The sequence below is a fragment of the Salvelinus fontinalis genome, chromosome 22 (assembly GCF_029448725.1).
Source record: "Salvelinus fontinalis isolate EN_2023a chromosome 22, ASM2944872v1, whole genome shotgun sequence".
In the NCBI taxonomy this organism is placed as follows: domain Eukaryota; kingdom Metazoa; phylum Chordata; class Actinopteri; order Salmoniformes; family Salmonidae; genus Salvelinus; species Salvelinus fontinalis.
Window position 1 is genome coordinate 15,475,830 of NC_074686.1, and position 21,485 is coordinate 15,497,314.

General features: G+C 44.4%; 1 protein-coding gene across 10 annotated transcripts in view; it reads left to right on the forward strand.

Annotated features, from left to right (window-relative positions):
* The window catches only part of LOC129819937 (phosphoprotein associated with glycosphingolipid-enriched microdomains 1-like), a 90,724-nt gene extending 74,230 nt beyond the window's left edge, over positions 1-16,494 (forward strand). For all 10 annotated transcript variants that reach the window (XM_055876645.1, XM_055876644.1, XM_055876646.1 and 7 more), the window contains 5 exons: positions 5,964-6,066; positions 6,474-6,661; positions 6,837-7,334; positions 12,442-12,492; positions 12,721-16,494. In XM_055876645.1, coding sequence (XP_055732620.1) covers positions 5,964-6,066; positions 6,474-6,661; positions 6,837-7,334; positions 12,442-12,492; positions 12,721-13,080 — 1,200 coding nt within the window. In that variant the 3' untranslated portion in view covers positions 13,081-16,494. The remainder of the gene's footprint in view (positions 1-5,963; positions 6,067-6,473; positions 6,662-6,836; positions 7,335-12,441; positions 12,493-12,720) is intronic.
* Positions 16,495-21,485: the final 4,991 nt, after the last annotated feature.

Consider the following 21,485-nt stretch of genomic DNA (forward strand, 5'->3'; position numbering starts at 1 on the left):
AGAACAGCTGTGAGTTGGTGTTACTTCCTGGGTTAGACTCTTGGAGAGGAGAGAACAGCTGTGAGTTGGTGTCTTCCTGAGTTAGACTCTTGGAGAGGAGAGAACAGCTGTGAGTTGGTGTCTTCCTGGGTTAGACTCTTGGAGAAGAGAGAACAGCTGTGAGTTGGTGTTACTTCCTGGGTTAGACTCTTGGAGAGGAGAGAACAGCTGTGAGTTGGTGTCTTCCTGGGTTAGACTCTTGGAGAGGAGAGAACAGCTGTGAGTTGGTGTTACTTCCTGGGTTAGACTCTTGGAGAGGAGAGAACAGCTGTGACTTGGTGTCTTCCTGGGTTAGACTCTTGGAGAAGAGAGAACAGCTGTGAGTTGGTGTCTTCCTCAGTTAGACTCATGGAGAGGAGAGAACAGCTGTGAGTTGGTGTCTTCCTGGGTTAGACTCTTGGAGAGGAGAGAACAGCTGTGAGTTGGTGTCTTCCTGGGTTAGACTCTTGGAGAAGAGAGAACAGCTGTGAGTTCGTGTCTTCCTGGGTTAGACTCTTGGAGAGGAGAGAACAGCTGTGAGTTGGTGTCTTCCTGGGTTAGACTCTTGGAGAAGAGAGAACAGCTGTGAGTTGGTGTCTTCCTGGGTTAGACTCTTGGAGAGGAGAGAACAGCTGTGAGTTGGTGTCTTCCTGGGTTAGACTCTTGGAGAAGAGAGAACAGCTGTGAGTTGGTGTTACTTCCTGGGTTAGACTCTTGGAGAGGAGAGAACAGCTGTGAGTTGGTGTCTTCCTGGGTTAGACTCTTGGAGAAGAGAGAACAGCTGTGAGTTGGTGTTACTTCCTGGGTTAGAGTCTTGGAGAGGAGAGAACAGCTGTGAGTTGGTGTCTTCCTGGGTTAGACTCTTGGAGAGGAGAGAACAGCTGTGAGTTGGTGTCTTCCTGGGTTAGACTCTTGGAGAGGAGAGAACAGCTGTGAGTTGGTGTCTTCCTGGGTTAGACTCTTGGAGAGGAGAGAACAGCTGTGAGTTGGTGTCTTCCTGGGTTAGATTCTTGGAGAAGAGAGAACAGCTGTGAGTTGGTGTCTTCCTGGGTTAGACTCTTGGAGAGGAGAGAACAGCTGTGAGTTGGTGTCTTCCTGGGTTAGACTCTTGGAGAAGAGAGAACAGCTGTGAGTTGGTGTCTTCCTCAGTTAGACTCATGGAGAGGAGAGAACAGCTGTGAGTTGGTGTCTTCCTGGGTTAGACTCTTGGAGAGGAGAGAACAGCTGTGAGTTGGTGTCTTCCTGGGTTAGATTCTTGGAGAAGAGAGAACAGCTGTGAGTTGGTGTCTTCCTGGGTTAGACTCTTGGAGAGGAGAGAACAGCTGTGAGTTGGTGTCTTCCTGGGTTAGACTCTTGGAGAAGAGAGAACAGCTGTGAGTTGGTGTCTTCCTCAGTTAGACTCATGGAGAGGAGAGAACAGCTGTGAGTTGGTGTCTTCCTGGGTTAGACTCTTGGAGAGGAGAGAACAGCTGTGAGTTGGTGTCTTCCTGGGTTAGACTCTTGGAGAAGAGAGAACAGCTGTGAGTTCGTGTCTTCCTGGGTTAGACTCTTGGAGAGGAGAGAACAGCTGTGAGTTGGTGTCTTCCTGGGTTAGACTCTTGGAGAAGAGAGAACAGCTGTGAGTTGGTGTCTTCCTGGGTTAGACTCTTGGAGAGGAGAGAACAGCTGTGAGTTGGTGTCTTCCTGGGTTAGACTCTTGGAGAGGAGAACAGCTGTGAGTTGGTGTCTTCCTGGGTTAGATTCTTGGAGAAGAGAGAACAGCTGTGAATTGGTGTCTTCCTGGGTTAGACTCTTGGAGAAGAGAGAACAGCTGTGAGTTGGTGTCTTCCTGGGTTAGACTCTTGGAGAGGAGAGAACAGCTGTGAGTTGGTGTCTTCCTGGGTTAGACTCTTGGAGAGGAGAACAGCTGTGAGTTGGTGTTACTTCCTGGGTTAGATTCTTGGAGAAGAGAGAACAGCTGTGAATTGGTGTCTTCCTGGGTTAGACTCTTGGAGAAGAGAGAACAGCTGTGAGTTGGTGTCTTCCTGGGTTAGACTCTTGGAGAAGAGAAAACAGCTGTGAGTTGGTGTTACTTCCTGGGCTAGACTCTTGGAGAGGAGAGAACAGCTGTGAGTTGGTGTCTTCCTGGGTTAGACTCTTGGAGAAGAGAGAACAGCTGTGAGTTGGTGTCTTCCTGGGTTAGACTCTTGGAGAGGAGAGAACAGCTGTGAGTTGGTGTTACTTCCTGGGTTAGACTCTTGGAGAGGAGAGAACAGCTGTGAGTTGGTGTCTTCCTGAGTTAGACTCTTGGAGAGGAGAGAACAGCTGTGAGTTGGTGTCTTCCTGGGTTAGACTCTTGGAGAAGAGAGAACAGCTGTGAGTTGGTGTTACTTCCTGGGTTAGACTCTTGGAGAGGAGAGAACAGCTGTGAGTTGGTGTCTTCCTGGGTTAGACTCTTGGAGAGGAGAGAACAGCTGTGAGTTGGTGTTACTTCCTGGGTTAGACTCTTGGAGAGGAGAGAACAGCTGTGACTTGGTGTTACTTCCTGGGTTAGACTCTTGGAGAGGAGAGAACAGCTGTGACTTGGTGTCTTCCTGGGTTAGACTCTTGGAGAAGAGAGAACAGCTGTGAGTTGGTGTCTTCCTCAGTTAGACTCATGGAGAGGAGAGAACAGCTGTGAGTTGGTGTCTTCCTGGGTTAGACTCTTGGAGAGGAGAGAACAGCTGTGAGTTCGTGTCTTCCTGGGTTAGACTCTTGGAGAAGAGAGAACAGCTGTGAGTTCGTGTCTTCCTGGGTTAGACTCTTGGAGAGGAGAGAACAGCTGTGAGTTGGTGTCTTCCTGGGTTAGACTCTTGGAGAAGAGAGAACAGCTGTGAGTTGGTGTCTTCCTGGGTTAGACTCTTGGAGAGGAGAGAACAGCTGTGAGTTGGTGTCTTCCTGGGTTAGACTCTTGGAGAGGAGAGAACAGCTGTGAGTTGGTGTCTTCCTGGGTTAGATTCTTGGAGAAGAGAGAACAGCTGTGAGTTGGTGTCTTCCTGGGTTAGACTCTTGGAGAGGAGAGAACAGCTGTGAGTTGGTGTCTTCCTCAGTTAGACTCATGGAGAGGAGAGAACAGCTGTGAGTTGGTGTCTTCCTGGGTTAGACTCTTGGAGAGGAGAGAACAGCTGTGAGTTGGTGTCTTCCTGGGTTAGACTCTTGGAGAAGAGAGAACAGCTGTGAGTTCGTGTCTTCCTGGGTTAGACTCTTGGAGAGGAGAGAACAGCTGTGAGTTGGTGTCTTCCTGGGTTAGACTCTTGGAGAAGAGAGAACAGCTGTGAGTTGGTGTCTTCCTGGGTTAGACTCTTGGAGAGGAGAGAACAGCTGTGAGTTGGTGTCTTCCTGGGTTAGACTCTTGGAGAAGAGAGAACAGCTGTGAGTTGGTGTTACTTCCTGGGTTAGACTCTTGGAGAGGAGAGAACAGCTGTGAGTTGGTGTCTTCCTGGGTTAGACTCTTGGAGAAGAGAGAACAGCTGTGAGTTGGTGTTACTTCCTGGGTTAGAGTCTTGGAGAGGAGAGAACAGCTGTGAGTTGGTGTCTTCCTGGGTTAGACTCTTGGAGAGGAGAGAACAGCTGTGAGTTCGTGTCTTCCTGGGTTAGACTCTTGGAGAGGAGAGAACAGCTGTGAGTTGGTGTCTTCCTGGGTTAGACTCTTGGAGAGGAGAGAACAGCTGTGAGTTGGTGTCTTCCTGGGTTAGATTCTTGGAGAAGAGAGAACAGCTGTGAGTTGGTGTCTTCCTGGGTTAGACTCTTGGAGAGGAGAGAACAGCTGTGAGTTGGTGTCTTCCTGGGTTAGACTCTTGGAGAAGAGAGAACAGCTGTGAGTTGGTGTTACTTCCTGGGTTAGACTCTTGGAGAGGAGAGAACAGCTGTGAGTTGGTGTCTTCCTGGGTTAGACTCTTGGAGAGGAGAGAACAGCTGTGAGTTGGTGTCTTCCTGGGTTAGACTCTTGGAGAGGAGAGAACAGCTGTGAGTTGGTGTCTTCCTGGGTTAGACTCTTGGAGAGGAGAGAACAGCTGTGAGTTGGTGTCTTCCTGGGTTAGACTCTTGGAAAAGAGAGAACAGCTGTGAGTTGGTGTCTTCCTGGGTTAGACTCTTGGAAAAGAGAGAACAGCTGTGAGTTGGTGTCTTCCTGGGTTAGACTCTTGGAGAAGAGAGAACAGCTGTGAGTTGGTGTCTTCCTGGGTTAGACTCTTGGAGAGGAGAGAACAGCTGTGAGTTGGTGTCTTCCTGGGTTAGACTCTTGGAGAAGAGAGAACAGCTGTGAGTTGGTGTCATCCTGGGTTAGACTCTTGGAGAGGAGAGAACAGCTGTGAGTTGGTGTCTTCCTGGGTTAGACTCTTGGAGAGGAGAGAACAGCTGTGAGTTGTGAAGCTGTTTGTGTGTGTGTTTGTGAATGTGCCTGTGTACATGCGAGTGAGTGTCTCTGTCTGGGTGTCAGGGGGTGTCAAGCATGAGGCAGTTACATTAGCATCCATAATGACCGGGGAGGGAGAGGGAGAGAGGAAGATGTAGCCACTCCTTTGTCTCAGTGTGGTGTAGAACGGGAGGGATGATGACCCAGGTTAAGAGTTCAGAGGTCAACATTATCCAGGAAGGAATAGACAGAAGGGAGACATGAATTCCAGAGTGGGGAAGGAGTATTAGTTTAATGTGATGAATGCAGTCAAAATATTTACTCTGACACACTCTCTCACTCTAACACACACAGACTGTGTACTGTGGTCTGGAAACAACTCCAGATAGGTAGAATATCTTCCACTTCGGTATGCAGTATCTTTATATGGACTTTAATGTTCTCAGAGAAGAATCAGTATTTTCAGAGCCATAATATTTAATTGACCTTTTCTTTCACCAGTTCACACGAGTTAGCATATTAATTGCATAGTAAACTGTTTATTTCAATGGGATTCTGAGTGCATATTATGAATTATTAGACTATCCCCAGCTATTCCATGATGATGAGGACCATGATGGGCATTAGCTATAGTAAAGAACACATTACACTTACAAGGGGTGGTTAAGTGAGATAAATATCTCTCTTTTAGAGAAACTGACATCCTCCTTTCATTCCAATCACATGCTGACACACACACACACACACACACACACACACACACACACACACACACACACACACACACACACACACACACACACACACACACACACACACACACACACACACACACTCTGCTCACACTTCCAGTGACATGGAAACGTTTTTATCTGATAGATTGGATATCTGGAGAGTAACCTTTACGCCGTAATGTAGAGCCTCGCCTGTGAAAATATTGAAGAGGACTTCACTTAAACAGTGGTGTGTATGTCACAGAGTGACAGTTTAAATAGGGTCTTTGTCTTGTACTCAACAGTATGATTACTGATCTCATTATTAGGTTAAATAAGCTTGTTGTCTTTGTCCTCAACAGGCTAAGTGCTGCGCAGCTAACTCCTATGTCTATAGGAATTCCATCAGATTCAGCCTAGCAACAGTCATTACCAGACACAGCCAATAGGAGGTGCTATAGAGCTACATATCTCACTGTCCCTTGGTTTTATATCAGTGAAGGTGTCTGAAAAACAACAAAGGTCTGCAGTGGCTGCTAGCTCAATGCCTGTTTCCCCCCCCCCACAATGTCATGGTGTTAATATGAATTAAAGTGTAAATATATTAGATTTGCTCTCAGCCTCTCAGATTGAGGAGTATAATGACACTGATCTCATGTATTTGTAATGTATTTGGCTCCACCTAGCAGATGTTTTTATCTAAAGTGACTTCTAGTACAGTGAGCGCATATGTTTGTTGTATGTGTACTAACTGAGCCACACAGGACCACATAGGGATTTAGGGTAAAATGATCCCAGATCTGTGTCTATATTAAGCCACATAGACCCATCCTAACCTAGTCCTTGTCTCTATTGTACAGGTGTCTGAGAGAGAGACATTTACCGGAAGTCAATCTGTGGACAGCCCAGGGACTGACCTAGTGGTGAGCAGTTCACACAACGGCCCACTAACCAGTGGTACAGGTAATACACACACAATGACTTCTTCTGCACGTGTAATTTGTCGTCGTTTCAGACAGTGGAATTTTCATTCAGAATACATTACACCCACATTTAGCCTTCACTTTACACATTTGCTTGATTATTAGTTTGGCTTCCACACCTGTGGCTATCTAATCCATGGCGGGATGTGATGCAGCCTGGATTCGAACCAGGTACTGCAGAGACGTGGGGCTCCCGAGTGGCGCAGTGGTCTAAGACAAGAGGCGTCACTGCAGTACCTGATTCTCAAACTCTCTCTCTGTTAACCCGGCATAACCACCCACCCACACACTATCCCCTTTGTTGTGTCCAATTCAATTACATTAAACTCAACCCAACTGATCTAAAAAAATGTTTTGATTCAATTGGATTGATCCATCCTCTCCCAGTGTTGACAGACACCCAGGACAGCAGTCCCCAGCCCTCTGAGGAGATGCTGTCCAGCCAGTCAGAGCTGCGGAGCTCCAAGTGTCCCCAGGACCGCGAGCTGCCCAGCATCCCACCCAACAGCGCCCTGGAGGGGATGGGATCCTCCAGCGAACCCCCTCTACCTGTCTCTGGAGACGGCACCTATGAGGTATTAGGGATTCATGTTGTTGTTGTTCCTGTGTACTTATACAGCTACTTATTGGAACGAGTCCTCTTGTTTTTATTGTATAGTTGTACTGGATTGTGTTGTCTATTTTGTGTTGGAGTATACACCCAGGAAGACTAGTCTAATGTACTGACAGCTGTCTCAATCAACTAACTAGGTGGTGAAGGAGAGAGGCGGCATCTTAACGGCGTCCCGTGACGTGAGCGTTGAAGACTCCCTCTACGAGACGGTCAAAGAGCTGAAGGACCATCCAGGGAGCCTGGCTGTAGGTATACCCAACGGACACGGTACTACGTCCCCCTTCAGCCCCGATGACGACCCTCACCACCTCCACAACCACCTACCCCCTTCCCACCACCGTCCAGCCCTCCACAATGGCCACCTCAGCCCCTGCAGCACCCCGGAGCGGGGGCCCCTGTGCGCGGGAGTGGAGTACGCCTCGGTGGATCTGAACAAGAAGAGCCGTTACAGTGCAGACCTGGAGGCCAGGCGCTCAGCCACCATCGCTGCTGCTGTGGGCCCCACAGAGGAGCCCGAGGAGGAGGACAGACCCCCGCCTGTACCTGACAAGGTGCTGGATGAGAACGACAACCAGCCGACCATGATGGACGCAGGAGGGGTGGTGGTAGTGGGGGCAGCACTTCACAACGGAGAGGTGAGGATGGTTGTCTGTGTTTGTGTCTGTGTTTGTGTCTGTGTTTGTGTCTGTGTTTGTGTCTGTGTTTGTGTCTGTGTTTGTGTCTGTGTTTGTGTCTGTGTTTGTGTCTGTGTTTGTGTCTGTGTTTGTGTCTGTGTTTGTGTCTGTGTTTGTGTCTGTGTTTGTGTCTGTGTTTGTGTCTGTGTTTGTGTCTGTGTTTGTGTCTGTGTTTGTGTCTGTGTTTGTGTCTGTGTTTGTGTCTGTGTTTGTGTCTGTGTTTGTGTCTGTGTTTGTGTCTGTGTTTGTGTCTGTGTTTGTGTACGCCTATGTGTGTAAGAGAGAAATTGAGTAAACGGACAGTAGGACGACAGCGCTAAGTATTCCTCACAATACTACATGTATTGATTCACTAGATAGTGATTTGCATCCTTTCCCCTGGCAAAGGAGACTCCCTCTTCCACTCAATTAGGATATTTGAAACTTCCTGCTCCCGATGAGAGAGATCTAAAGGTTATTAATGAAGTTAGGTACGCCGGGAGTTTTAGTGAGAGCTTTATAAATAAAAAGACAGTGATGAACCAACCTACGAGACTTCAAAGAGGGCCAACCTACTTTTAGGTAAAGAATGCAGTGATGTGTACTGAACCTGTCACCTGTAATAAAACGAAGTACACACACACGCACGCACGCACACACGCACACACACACACACACACGTGTGCAGGCACACACATACACAGACACACACACACACACACACACACACACACACACACACACACACGTACGTGTGCAGGCACACACGCACACGCACACACACACACACACACACACACACACACACACACACACACACACACACACACACACACACACACACACACACGTACGTGTGCAGGCACACACATACACAGACACGCATACACAAACTACAACCCCCCCCACCACACACACACACACACAGCCTTGTCTGTCTAGCCCTCCTTTGTGGCTTTTCTCCGAGCAACCTTCTTTTGTCTCTGAAGCTCCAGCCAATTAGCTAATCAGTAATACTAGTGTATCATTGGACAGCAGGTAACGCCTAGCCCAGCTTGACCCTCTGGCTTTCTTCTATATGATGAAATATTGAACCAACCGCAGGGCTGCACTGGGCCACCTGCACCCCCAAAGCATGTTCCTATTGCGTCTCCCCGTGTTGGAATGTGGAGTCAGCATTAATTCTCCTCTACGCGTCTCTACCCCCACTTTTATTTTTACAACCTCCATATAACGCACGGATGGAATCGTATGGACACACACACACATTTGCAGACACTCTGGAACTGATTTAAGGTTAACCCAGAACATTCTTTATTCTCGGTGGCGGTGCGTCGGTGTGACTGGGGTTGGCTGGTGATTTGTCTTGTCACACCGTAATGTGTATGGTAATGTATGCAGATCAGAGTGGAGGAGAGGATGTGGGTGTCTTTTGTTATGGTCCTGCGGAGAGGAGAAGAGAGGGGGAGAAGAGATGAGGAGAGGGAAGGAGATTGATTGTGGGCAGGCTCTCCTCTGACTGACAGACCAGGCAGATGACGGATGACACTCAAGTGTGTGTGTGTGTGTGTGTGTGTGTGTGTGTGTACACAGGAGGACATCTGCGTGTTTATGTCTGAAAGGTTCTTCCTCAGGTAGATCCTCAGATCCCTCACACACACACACACACACACACACACACACATGACACATACAATATCCTCTCCTGCTCGGTAACACAGCTATTGAGCCATAATAAACAGAAATGACTCTGTTCTGTTGTCTGGAATAATATGACTTTATGTTGCCCGTGACCTTACAAGCTTCTGCTCTACACTGACAAAATGTAATTGAACTTGCCAGTCACTAGTGTGATGTACACCAGGGGCCATTTTCTTAGATAAACTGTGATATTCAGCTTGTCAACAGTCAAGTTGTCTGTCGCCAAAGGGAAAGAGCTTTATTTTATTCAGAGAGAGAGAGCGAGAGAGAGAGAGAGAGAGAGAGAGTGTGTGTGTGTGTGTGTGTGTGTGTGTGTGCCTGTATGTGTGTGTGCGTGTATGTGTGTGTGTGTTTGCCTGTGGGGGGTGTGCCTGTATGTGTGTGTGTGTTTGCCTGTGGGGTGTGTGTGTGTGTGTGTGTGTGTGTTTGCTTGCCTGTATGTGTGTGAGCGTGTTTGCCTGTATGTGTGTGTGTGTGTGAGCGTGTTTGCCTGTGTGTGTGTGTGTGGTGTGTGTGTTTGCCTGTGTGTGTTTGTGTACACATGTGAAACCACACCACATATTCTCTGGTTGACTGACTGACGCGTTGGCATGTTAGACTTCAGGTCTCCATCATCAGCCTCATAGTAGATGTCCTGTCTGTCAGTGCATACCCCAAACTGCCTTGATAAACCAAATGACCAAAAGTATGTGGACACCTGCTTGTCAAACATCTCATTCCAAAATCATGGGCATTAATATACAGTTGGACCCCCTTTGCTGGGAAGGCTTTTCACTAGGTGTTGGTACATTGCTGCGGGGACTTGCTTCCGTTCAGCCACAAGAGTATTAGTGAGTCGGGCACTGATGTTGGGCGATTAGACCTGGCTCGTAGTCGGCATTCCAATTCATCCCAAAGGTGTTCGATGGGGTTGAGGCCAGTCAAGTTCTTCCACACCCATCTAGATAAACCATTTCTGTATGGACCTCACATTGTACAAGGGGGCATTGTCACGCTGAAGCAGGAAAGGGCCTGCCCCAAACTGTTGCTACAAAGTTGGAAGCACAGAATCATCTAGAATGTCATTGTATGCTGTAGCGTTAAGATTTCCCTTCACCTGAACTAAGGGGCGTAGCCCGTACCATGAAAAAGAGCCCGACCATTATTCCTCATCCACCAAACTTTACAGTTGCACTGTGCATTGGGGTAGGTAGCATACTCCTGGCATCTGCTCAACCCAGATTCGTCCATCAGACTGCCAGATGGTGAAGTGTGATAGTTTAAATCACTCCAGAGAACGCGTTTCCACTGCTCCAGAGTCCAATGGCGGCAAGCTTTATACCACTCCAGCCGACGCTTGGCATTGTGCATGGTGATCTTAGTCTTGTGTGTGTGGCTGCTCGGCCATGGAAACACATTTCATGAAGCTCCCAACGAACAGTTCTTGTGCTGACGTTGCTTCCAGAGACAGTTTGGAACTGTGTTGCAACCGCGGACTGACAATTGTTTGTGTGTGTATATAGTGTACATTCTTATCTATAAGACATCTTAACTGAGTGAAGGAATGCCTTAACATGCATACTTTTCCTAGTTTTTCCTGACCATGGAAGTGACCTGACATAACAACTCTGGGCCCTAGTTTTCAGCTATAATATGGTAAGGACAAATGACTTGGCTGGTATATCTAGGAACCTGTTTTCTCCTGGTCAAGTCATGTAGTCAGGAACAACTCCTGGTTGTAGTCATGAAACTACTTACTTAACTGGACTGGCACTTTAATTTGTAAAGCTACATGGATAAAGACTTCAGGGAATTCAGGAATTAGAACAGACTAACATTATGAGAGACACATGGAGGCTTGTTGATGACGGGGTCAAGAACTTTCTTCATGATTCCACACCACTGGGCTCCAAGGCAATCAAATGAATTGGTTCACTAATCAAGGAGAATGTGTGTCCATAAAGTAAGCATATGGATTCAATACTCTCTGAGAGAAACAAAGGAGAGAAGGAGAGATGCTGAATATAGATAAAGTAGAGATGATGCTGAATATAGATGGAGAGATGATGCTGAATGTTGATGGAGAGGTAACAGAGATGCTGAATATAGATTGAGAGATGATAGAAATATGAATATTGATGGAGAGATGCTGAATATTGATGGAGAGATGCTGAATATTGATGGAGAGATGCTGAATATTGATGGAGAGATGCTGAATATTGATGGAGAGATGCTGAATATTGATGGAGAGATGCTGAATATTGATGGAGAGATGCAGAATATTGATGGAGAGATGCAGAATATTGATGGAGAGATGCAGAATATTGATGGAGAGATGCTGAATATTGATGGAGAGATGAAGAATATTGATGGAGATATGCTGAATATGGATGGAGAGATGATGCTGAATATGGATGGAGATGATGCTGAATATGGATGGAGAGATGCTGCTGAATATGGATGGAGAGATGCTGAATATGGATGGAGAGATGCTGAATATTGATGGAGAGATGCTGAATATTGATGGAGAGATGAAGAATATTGATGGAGAGATGAAGAATATTGATGGAGAGATGCTGAATATTGATGGAGAGATGATGCTGAATATAGATGGAGAGATGATGCTGAATATTGATGGAGAGGTAACAGAGAGGTGCTGAATATAGATTGAGAGATGCTGAATATTGATGGAGGGATGATGCTGAATATTGATGGAGAGATGCTGAATATTGATGGAGAGATGAATGATGCTGAATATTGATGGAGAGATGAATGATGCTGAATATTGATGGAGGGACGATGCTGAATATTGATGGAGGGACGATGCTGAATATTGATGGAGGCACGATGCTGAATATTGATGGAGGCACGATGCTGAATATTGATGGAGAGATGATGCTGAATATTGTTGGAGATGATGGAAAGATGATGCTGAATATAGATGGTAGTGGTCAACCCTTTCTGGTTCTACATTCAAGTTATCTCCCCATCATCCTCACCAGTCACCATGTAAAGTCATTGGTTAACCTTGGGTTGTCTAACTCAAGATTTACATCTTATATGTCCTTGGCCAAGTGAACAATGGATTTTAAACCAGGCTTAATCCTCAGTACATCCAACATATAGGAGGCGTGAAGTAGTAGCCAGCTAGCTACTGTACCAGCTCTGATATTGACACCCTAGAAAGGTGTTTTTGATTAATGACCCCATCAATCATAAGGGACTGTATATAGCAGCTATACACAATGACATCGCTACAATTCTCATTGTGTTATAACTGATTAATCAGTAATGTTGTTCATAAATGATTGACTACATATTATACACCTGCTTAGCTCAGGTGGGAGTATGCACAACACACATGGTTCTTTTATATTGTAATGTGTGGACTTGTTGTTTTCTGTTCTAGTTGCTCTCTCCCTCACCGGGGCTTCACAACCATGTGCTGTCGGAGAACGAGGTAGGGTTGTGACCTTCCACTGAACTCATTCCCCTATTGTCCTGATGCTTATATAGGAATCACTTGAAAAAGAGATGTCAGTCTAACTGTGACTTCCCTGGTTGAATAAAGGATAGATAAATCAAATAGTCCTTCGATGCTCACTCTGACTGCATTCTCTCCTCTCGCTCTTTCTTTCTCTCTCTCTCTCTCTTACTCTTGCTCTCTCTCATCCCTCTTTCTCTCCAGCTGTCAGACATGTACTCCACAGTGATGAAGACACACCTAGACGTGGAGGAAAAGGAGAGTGACTACAGCAGCATTGCTGAGATCAAAGGTCTGGTCCCTGAGTCGTCCTCCAGTGATCTCTACGCTACTGTCAGGGACATCTACCCCCAGCTTGGAGAGGGGGAGTCGGACCCTCAGGGACCCCCTGGGGACCTCCAGGAGTCCCCTGCAGAGAGCATCGACCCGGGCTATGAGAACGTCTGCCTCACTAAGTCTGGTAGTGGAGAGGACTTGGGGCTGAGGAACCAGGTTCAGGAGCCAGACTATGAGAGTGTAGGTGAGCTGGGCCTGGGGTTGAACAGGGAGAGTTCCCGTCTCTAACTGGGGAGTAAAGCTCCAGTGTGGGGCCTAAACCTGAGCCCCACCCTCAACCCCAGCCATTAGCCTAACTAATAGCCCCACCCTCAACCCCAGCCATTAGCCTAACTAATAGCCTCACCCACAAACCCAGCCATTAGCCTAACTAATAGCCTCACCCTCAACCCCAGCCATTAGCCTAACTAATAGCCTCACCCTCAAACCCAGCCATTAGCCTAACTAATAGCCTCACCCTCAACCCCAGCCATTAGCCTAACTAATAGCCTCACCCTCAACCCCAGCCATTAGCCTAACTAATAGCCTCACCCTCAAACCCAGCCATTAGCCTAACTAATAGCCTCACCCTCAACCCCAGCCATTAGCCTAACTAATAGCCTCACCCTCAACCCCAGACATTAGCCTAACTCCTAGCTTTACCCTCAACCGCAGCCATTAGCCTAACTCCTGGCCTCACACTCAACGCTAACCATTAGCCTAACTCCTAGCCTCAACTTTACCCAGCAGCCCTGATGACAGGAACACCTCAGGGCTCTGAACTTCAACCTTCAAACCTACTGCCCATCACCAATTCAGGGTTTCCGCCCACTACCCCCTCAGTGCAGTTTGGGTGTGCCCACAGCCCAGGGATATCTGATTGAATATCTATAATCTTAACTCTCTATCAATTCATGGTGCCCTTAAATTACAATGTACGTACTCGGGGTGCTATTATATCAGTATCTGAACTATGAAATCATCGTCCGTTTTGAAGTTATTGGCGTCCGTCCACTTTGATGTCGCTTCTCACTCTTTATCATGGTGCACATCACTGAAGATTGAAGGTTAGCTACATTATCATGCGACTGCTATCAATGTGGGAAGGAAGTACAATATTTCTACATTATCCATCACCATCATAATTACTTCCTCAGACTATAAAATAGTACATTTCTCAACATTTATAACCAGTCATTACGAATTCAGTTTATTTTATAAGGCTGGTGACAAGCTGACTGGCCAGTGACACTTTGTCAGTGCCTTGTGATTGAAAACCAATGAGTCTTTGTGCCATAATGGCGTTCTATAAGGCACTTATAAAGGTATGAGGAGAATGTTTCCCCACAATGTAATGTCACTTTTGATATCATCTGTTCTCCCTTCCTAGTGCAACATTTCATTCAGAACATCATGATAAATCAGAGATATGATAGATATGTGTACTTGCATACTATTGTGAAATAAGTAGCCTCAAGTCAGGCAGTGTAGACGGCTGAACTCTAAATGGAACGGCTTGTTATAGTTTCTAAAACATTTTTTATTTGATTTACATGTCAGCCTTTTATTTTTCTTCATCAAATTCCTATTTATTTGAAGATGGTGGATCATTGTGTGATTAAGGGATATCAGGAAGTGTGTTTGTTTATGAGGGAAACTTGAAAAGGTTTTGTACATAGGATAAACAAATGAATAAGTGGGTTACCATGGTAATAAAGTAGTAAAGGTACTCATGAATAATCCAGACTTTTTAAAAAGGACTTATTCATTCAAACAAAAGACGAACAATGGTGAGACCATATCTATCAATGTTGTTGTGATTTCTTGTGTGAATTGTTCAACTCAGTTGTTGTTTTCTCTATTTCTTCACATGATTCAAAATGTATTTCAAATACTTATATTCGCTCAATGTGACAATATGCAACAGCAAAACGGTGTGTTAATGCAGCTGTATTGATCAAGGTGTATAATATGTGTTTGTATGGCGTGTTTATGCTTACCCTGTAGGTACGCATACTATTGATACGGTGGAAAAGGATTTTAAAGCACAAAGTGTCAAAAAACATTATGCTACTGCTTCTGTGCAGAGCTTATAGCAACAACTACATCATACATACATATAACCCATCATGTGCACAATTATAATATCAAATGCTTCTAACTTAACTATTTGAACAAGCACTATTAAGGTAACATGTGCTGATGACATGCTAACCGAGGGTTGTATAAAGTTAGAGTACTATTTCATTAAGTCAGCTAATGTATGAATTTGCAAATGGTAAAGTATATTTTGTAGTATGTATGCATGTGATTTGGACTGCTTAAAAGTGGCTATAAAAGCACATACAGTAAAACCATGATGTCATTTTAAGGGAATACATTTAGGCTAGCTGTAAGTATGCCCCTTACTCAGAGTGACCTAACTATTGTTGAAAATATACAGTGGTTGATTGAATGGTGGCGTATGACAGTTTGGGGTTTCTGTATTCTGTTTAAATAGGACACCATCTCATTGGTTATTTTGTTCTGTTTTATTCAAGTATGGTACATTGTGTTGGTACAGGCATTTTAAAACAGAAAAGTCAAAGTTGGTACTTTTTAATTTTTTTAAAGAAAAGTGAATGAATATTGTTGTTTGGTGTTTATTTTCAAACGAACTGAGTAAGTTGTGACTAAGTAACTAGCTATTGCAATGATGATATCTGCATTTGACAGTTAAACAATAATATTGTCTTACTTTTCCTCCCATTTCTCTGTTATCTCAATATTGCACATTATTGGTGTATGCAGAGTGAGTGAGTGGATTTCATTACACATGCATGAGCTTGAATGAGCTTGTTGACGACAAACCAAGCGCCCAGGTTGACTGATATTATATTCACAAATGAAATCCAATAAGAAGAGAAAGGACAGTTCCCACTAAATTAGCAACAATTGATAGACATGCATTAAAGATGATATACATTTCAGATGTCCTTTAAAGCAAGGGCCCTGCATATGAGGTTTTACACACATTTTATAGAGTGTAATTGTCATTTCATTAATGTTAAATCGCAAAAATATGACCTTTTAACGACCATTGTTCTCCCCAACAGATTCCAGATTAGTTCATGTAGCAGGAAATGCTTTCATTTAAACCTAATAATGTCTATGCAGATGCCATAAAAGGCTTTTAACAAACGGTTTGTCAAAGAGGAACATTAGTGCCAAATCTCACAACCAAAGGTACCACACACAGACGAGCGTACGCATACACACTCATATAGGAGGGAGTGGGTTGTGGGGGGGGGGGGTATGGAGAGAAAGTCCATCATAGCACCCTCTCATTCAGCCCACTGTAATAATGAGACAATACATTCTCAACAAGCAGCAGAGAATTCCTTACCATTGTCTTTCATTATGGACGCTGTGTCCCAAATGGCCGCCTATTGTCTCCGTAGGTCACTACTTTTGGAAAGGGCCTATAGGACATTGGTCAAATGTATTTCACTAATAAATACTATAGGTATAGGGAAAAGGGTGCAATTTGGGATGCAACCAGAGCAAGGCTTTCTTTGACAGTTATGTGCACATCTGTCATAAGATTCTATCTGGTTTCCTGTGTATGCATGAAAATATTTTATGACCATAATTCAAAAATATTAAAAGATGTATAACGAGTAAGTGTGCATTTTTTATTCATGAAGATAGCTTACAGGGGGAGAATGGTGTCTTATACATTTAATCTGGATTAGCTATTTGCAACAGTATTGCATTAATTCATTGAAAGTCTAGTTTGTCATGTTAGCAGTTAAACAGGCTCATATGGACCATTCATACATGCAAAAAAAAATGTATAGGTCCTACCCTCTCACCAAAAGAGGGAAAATAAATATTAGGTAGCACTAATTTCACAGTATGTCTACTCCAATGTTTCAGCACTAAGCTAATGTCATGTCTGCTGAGTGGAACTTGAAAGTTGTGAAAATTCTGTGCAACTTCCAGTACGTTTACTGTGAACACTGAGGCGGTACTCGCTTTGCCACTGTTAAAACTAACTTAATGTTAAAAGGCTTACCAGAGTGGCATACCATCAAAAACAATGGAGAACATGCATCCCATAACATTTTAACATGGAAATAACTGTTATATCATTCAGCCTACAGTAGCAGACAATGTGTGGTGTTCAATGTAGGCCTACATTCCATGAGACTTGGAAAAAAAGCATACGGGGCTTGACATTAACCTGTTTATCCACTTGTCCTTCAGACAAGGATGTGACTGAAAATGTTGTTTGATGCAAGAAACCACTTTACAAAATAAATAGCGCTATTATTCCCATACCATTATTACAGAATCAGACAAATTACTGTATGCTACCCTCTGCTTATTGGCTACTTAGCTTATTCAAGCCTGTCTCAAAATACAAAAAAAAAGCTCTTTACCTGACTCGCTTTTCAAATATGTCTAGAAATTTATACGTTTTGTGCTCTTGTAGGAAGCAATCACTCCCATATTGCTAAAACAAGCACATCTACTCACGACCGCTCATGCTGCAAACACAGTCCAGTTCAAAGTAAATGACACAGATCCGTATATGGCAATGGTCTATTCTAGCATATAACCCTCCTGCAGCTCAAATTGTTTATGCTGCACCGGTCTGTGTAGAGTGTGGGCTGAGTAGTGTGTGTCAGAGCAATAGAATCCTACTCCGATGTGTTCTGCCTACAACAAAATATCTTGCATAGTTAGTTTGGTTTCGGTATGTTGCATTGAAAGTGGCTAATAATGCATTGATTTGATCACAATTGCCATAGTAAAGGGACACGTTAATAGTGTTAACAGGGAAAACTCTAGAACAGTGGTCACCAACCTTTACTGAGTCAAGATCACTTTGAGTCGAAATGCAAGCCAAGATCTACCGCTTAACATGACTTAAAAAACATAAGCCTATCCAACCTTAACCAATTCAAAACAGTATTGTAGCAATTAGGTTTGTGCAGTAAGCTATAGGCCCAATACATTATCATCACATATTGGCTTTGAACGAACTGCCCTGCCAATGCATTGTTGTTCGGGCCATTTTTTATATTTATATTTCAACATTTGAGGTAGGCTATATGATCACACCGTTAATGGATCTGTTGTTGTATTACTTGTAGAGCACAGCTGAGTGAGGATACATTTAAATAGTTAGCTTTTTATTTTACTGGGCTGATTGATGGTGCCTGCAGCTTGATGGTCAGTCTCAGCAGAGGGAGAGAGCAGCAGACTGATGGTCTGTCTCTCAATATCCCCTCGCTCTCCCTTTCCTCCACTGACACTGACCATAAAGGGACACCATCTTCCAGCTGATGGCGACACTCCAGTTGCTCTGCATTATTTCTGCTTCATGCACACATTCATGTTGTTACTCCTATGAACAGAGAAAATGAAATATTCCTCCATTTAAAAAAAGACCCTAGCTGCTAATAATAACAACTCAAGCCTATAGATACATGTTCCTACTCATTCATCACTGATGCAGTGCTTTTTTTAAGTGCTGAGTGGAAATAGGGAGAGCTCGCTTTTTATGGCTTATAAAAGTGTTGAATATAAATATAAAGTGTTGAGTAAGAGCTTAAACTTATAATAACAGCATCTCTGCTGTATTCGTTGACAGTCTCTCTCTAGTCATGGTTTTAAATGTTTTGAAATCTCACAGTATTAACTTTGCTTTCATGCCTGCTACGTTACTGCAGACACGTTCATCTGAGCCATCCGATTGGCCAGTTTAAGGCGTGTAGTCCACTTGATTTGTTCTCTGGGCCTGCCTGGAAGGCAGAGTTTGTACCTTCAGACACATGAAATGGTTTCGAAATTAGAACAGTTCACCTACCCGGCGTGCAGGGTAGCTAAAACTGGTGCACCTACCTTGAACAGGCTGAGACGAATAAAAAAAATAGAAACACAAGGTTTTATCGTTGCTTTTTTTACAGAAATGTTTGGCGATCGACCAAGAAGCCCTTGGAGGTCGGTTGGTGACCACTGCTCTAGAAAGTTGAGTGAAGTTCAATCTGGTGCTTCTCTCTGTGGACTGATATTTCTGCGCAGCAGTCTCAGGAAAATGTAGCTACACACACTAAGGAATTGTTATGGTAATACCAAAAGAACCAGGCAGCATTTTTACTACTATCAGATATTCTCTGTAGGTGGCTACTTAGCATACCCAGTTAACACAGTGCCTTAAAATAAAGTGCAACCAATTGTTTTATACTGAACAGAAATATTAAGGCAACAATTTACAAGATTTTGCTTAGTTACAGTTCATATAAGGAAATCAGTCAATTGAAATAAATAAATTAGGCCCTAATCTATGGATTTCACATGACTGGGCTGGGGCGCAGCCATGGGTGGGCTTGGGAGGGCATAGGCCCACCCTCTTGGGAGCCGGGCCCAGCCAATCAGAAAATACCCCCCCCGCTCCTCCTCTGACCATCCTGCAGGTGAAGAAGCCGGATGTGGAGGTCATGGGCTTGGGTGGTTACACATGGTGAGGCCGGTTGAAAGTACTGCCAAATTCTCTAAATGACGCTTATGGTAAAGAAATTAACATTCAATTATCTGGCAACAGCTCTGGTGGAAATTCCTGCAGTCAGCATGCCAATTGCACGCTCCCTCAACTTGAGACAGCTGTGGCATTATGTTGTGACAAAACTGTACATTTTAGAGTGGCCTTTTATTGTCCCCAGCACAAGGTGTTGTGTAATGGTCATGCTGTTTAATTAGCTTCTTGATATGCCACACCTGTCAGGTGGATGGATTATCTTGACAATGGGTCAAATGTTCACCAAAAGGGATGTAAAAAAAAATTGTGGATAAAATTTGAGAGAAAAGCTTTTGTGCATATGGAACATTTCTGGGATATTTTATTTCAGCTCAGGAAACAATGGAGAGAAGAGGAAATTAGGAGAGAGGGGGTAAGGAAGAGGATAAAAATGGGACCAGCACTTCACATGTTGTGTTTTATATTATTGTTCTGTGTAGCTCACTTGGGTAGGCCTATGATCATTTTGCCCTAAACTGTGAATCTTGCTTTATTTGGTTCGAGGTGACCATGATGATAGAGAGATTCTGACCCATTTTTCTGATAGTAATCATCAAATTAATTATTTGATGCCTTATAAATCCAGGAGCAATGTTTTTCGGGAATGACCGTCATAGCTCCTAAAACAAAACTTTGTGGGCTAATAGAAGTGTACAGAATAATAGTAAGCTTAGATTTGGTTTAAAACTATAAGCTTTATGCTTGAAATATACACAATAACACTGTCTTCTCAACTAGTCTTACTGAGCCTGGCTGGTCTAAATGTTTCTTTGCGCTACATTCCCATATTGTTCTCCTCTCCCCTATCCCTACCCCTCCCATTTCGTTTTCTCTTCCATCCATCGTTGCGTCATTGTTTTGCATGGAGACAAAACTTGTCTGTTATATTGACAAAATACACAATTGGCCGCTCTGACAATGGGAAAACATGTCCTTAAAGATGGAAGGCAGGCGAGATCAGGTGGGACCCTTCTAGCCAATGATGGGGCAGATACGCGTTTGAACAACCTGCCATAGAGATAGATAGAAGACTCGTCTTTGTTTCTGTGTCATTATAGCGTCTGTGACAGCCTCAATGGCTCTGATCATGCTATCTCCATTTTAAAGTAGTACATTTTCTTCTTCATTGGCTGATTGCTCCCAATTTATGGGAATCCCGACCCATTCTTAACAACCTAACCATTATGAAACGTATATTAGATCAAATAACCTCACGAGAAAATGACTGATTACAATTGTTGATGACCAAATTCGACACTCTCCCTTCCATTGACCTCTATACAAAAAAATCCCAAATTCCTGGGTTCATTTTTCGTGGACAGATTTTGAAACGTCGCTTCCTGTCTGATGGAGCGTCCTCTCCAACTCCCATTACTTTATGTTGGAGGGGAAATTGAGGGAGTTTTATTAACCTGAGCCCCGGTGCACCGGCCCATGACGTAAACAGGCAAAAGAGGTGAGGGAGGAGCGCCCTTGTCAAATCGAACATTAACCTAATCTGGTTGCTCGGTCATGTTGTCAACAAAGCAGCATGGTACATCATCCAGGAACATACATCTCTTTCCCATAAGAATTATGTTCACATTTTTTTACTAGTTTTCATCGGGAAGGCTTATAAAGCGTTTTTAGCAAGAGCAATCTTTTTTTAATGGTAAAACAGAGTCCTATTCATTTTCCCACGTGCTTAATCTAGCCTGGGCTACATCACTTTTGTTTTGAGCGACTTTTACGTGGGTTTTAAAGGGGGCATCTGGCTCACGCCCGGGAGACAGCCCGGTTCCAAAACGAATGCAATCACTTTTCACTCGGTTTAAACTCATTCAGTGGGGTAACCCGGGCCAGATAATAGAATCCCCTCACTGACAGAAAAATGTGCGTAGCCCAGTGGAGGCGTGTGCTGGGCCGACCAATGGGAGCTCGAGTCAACCGCGAGACCGCACATGTTTACAGGCAGCAATCCGCCGGTAGAGGCGCTGGATCTTGGCATTCGGCTACGGACTGGCATCTCTAGAATATGGATCTGGAGTCACTGTACGCGGCTATTTCAGCAAATTTCACCCTGTCAGACGGCAAACCGGTGTAAAATATG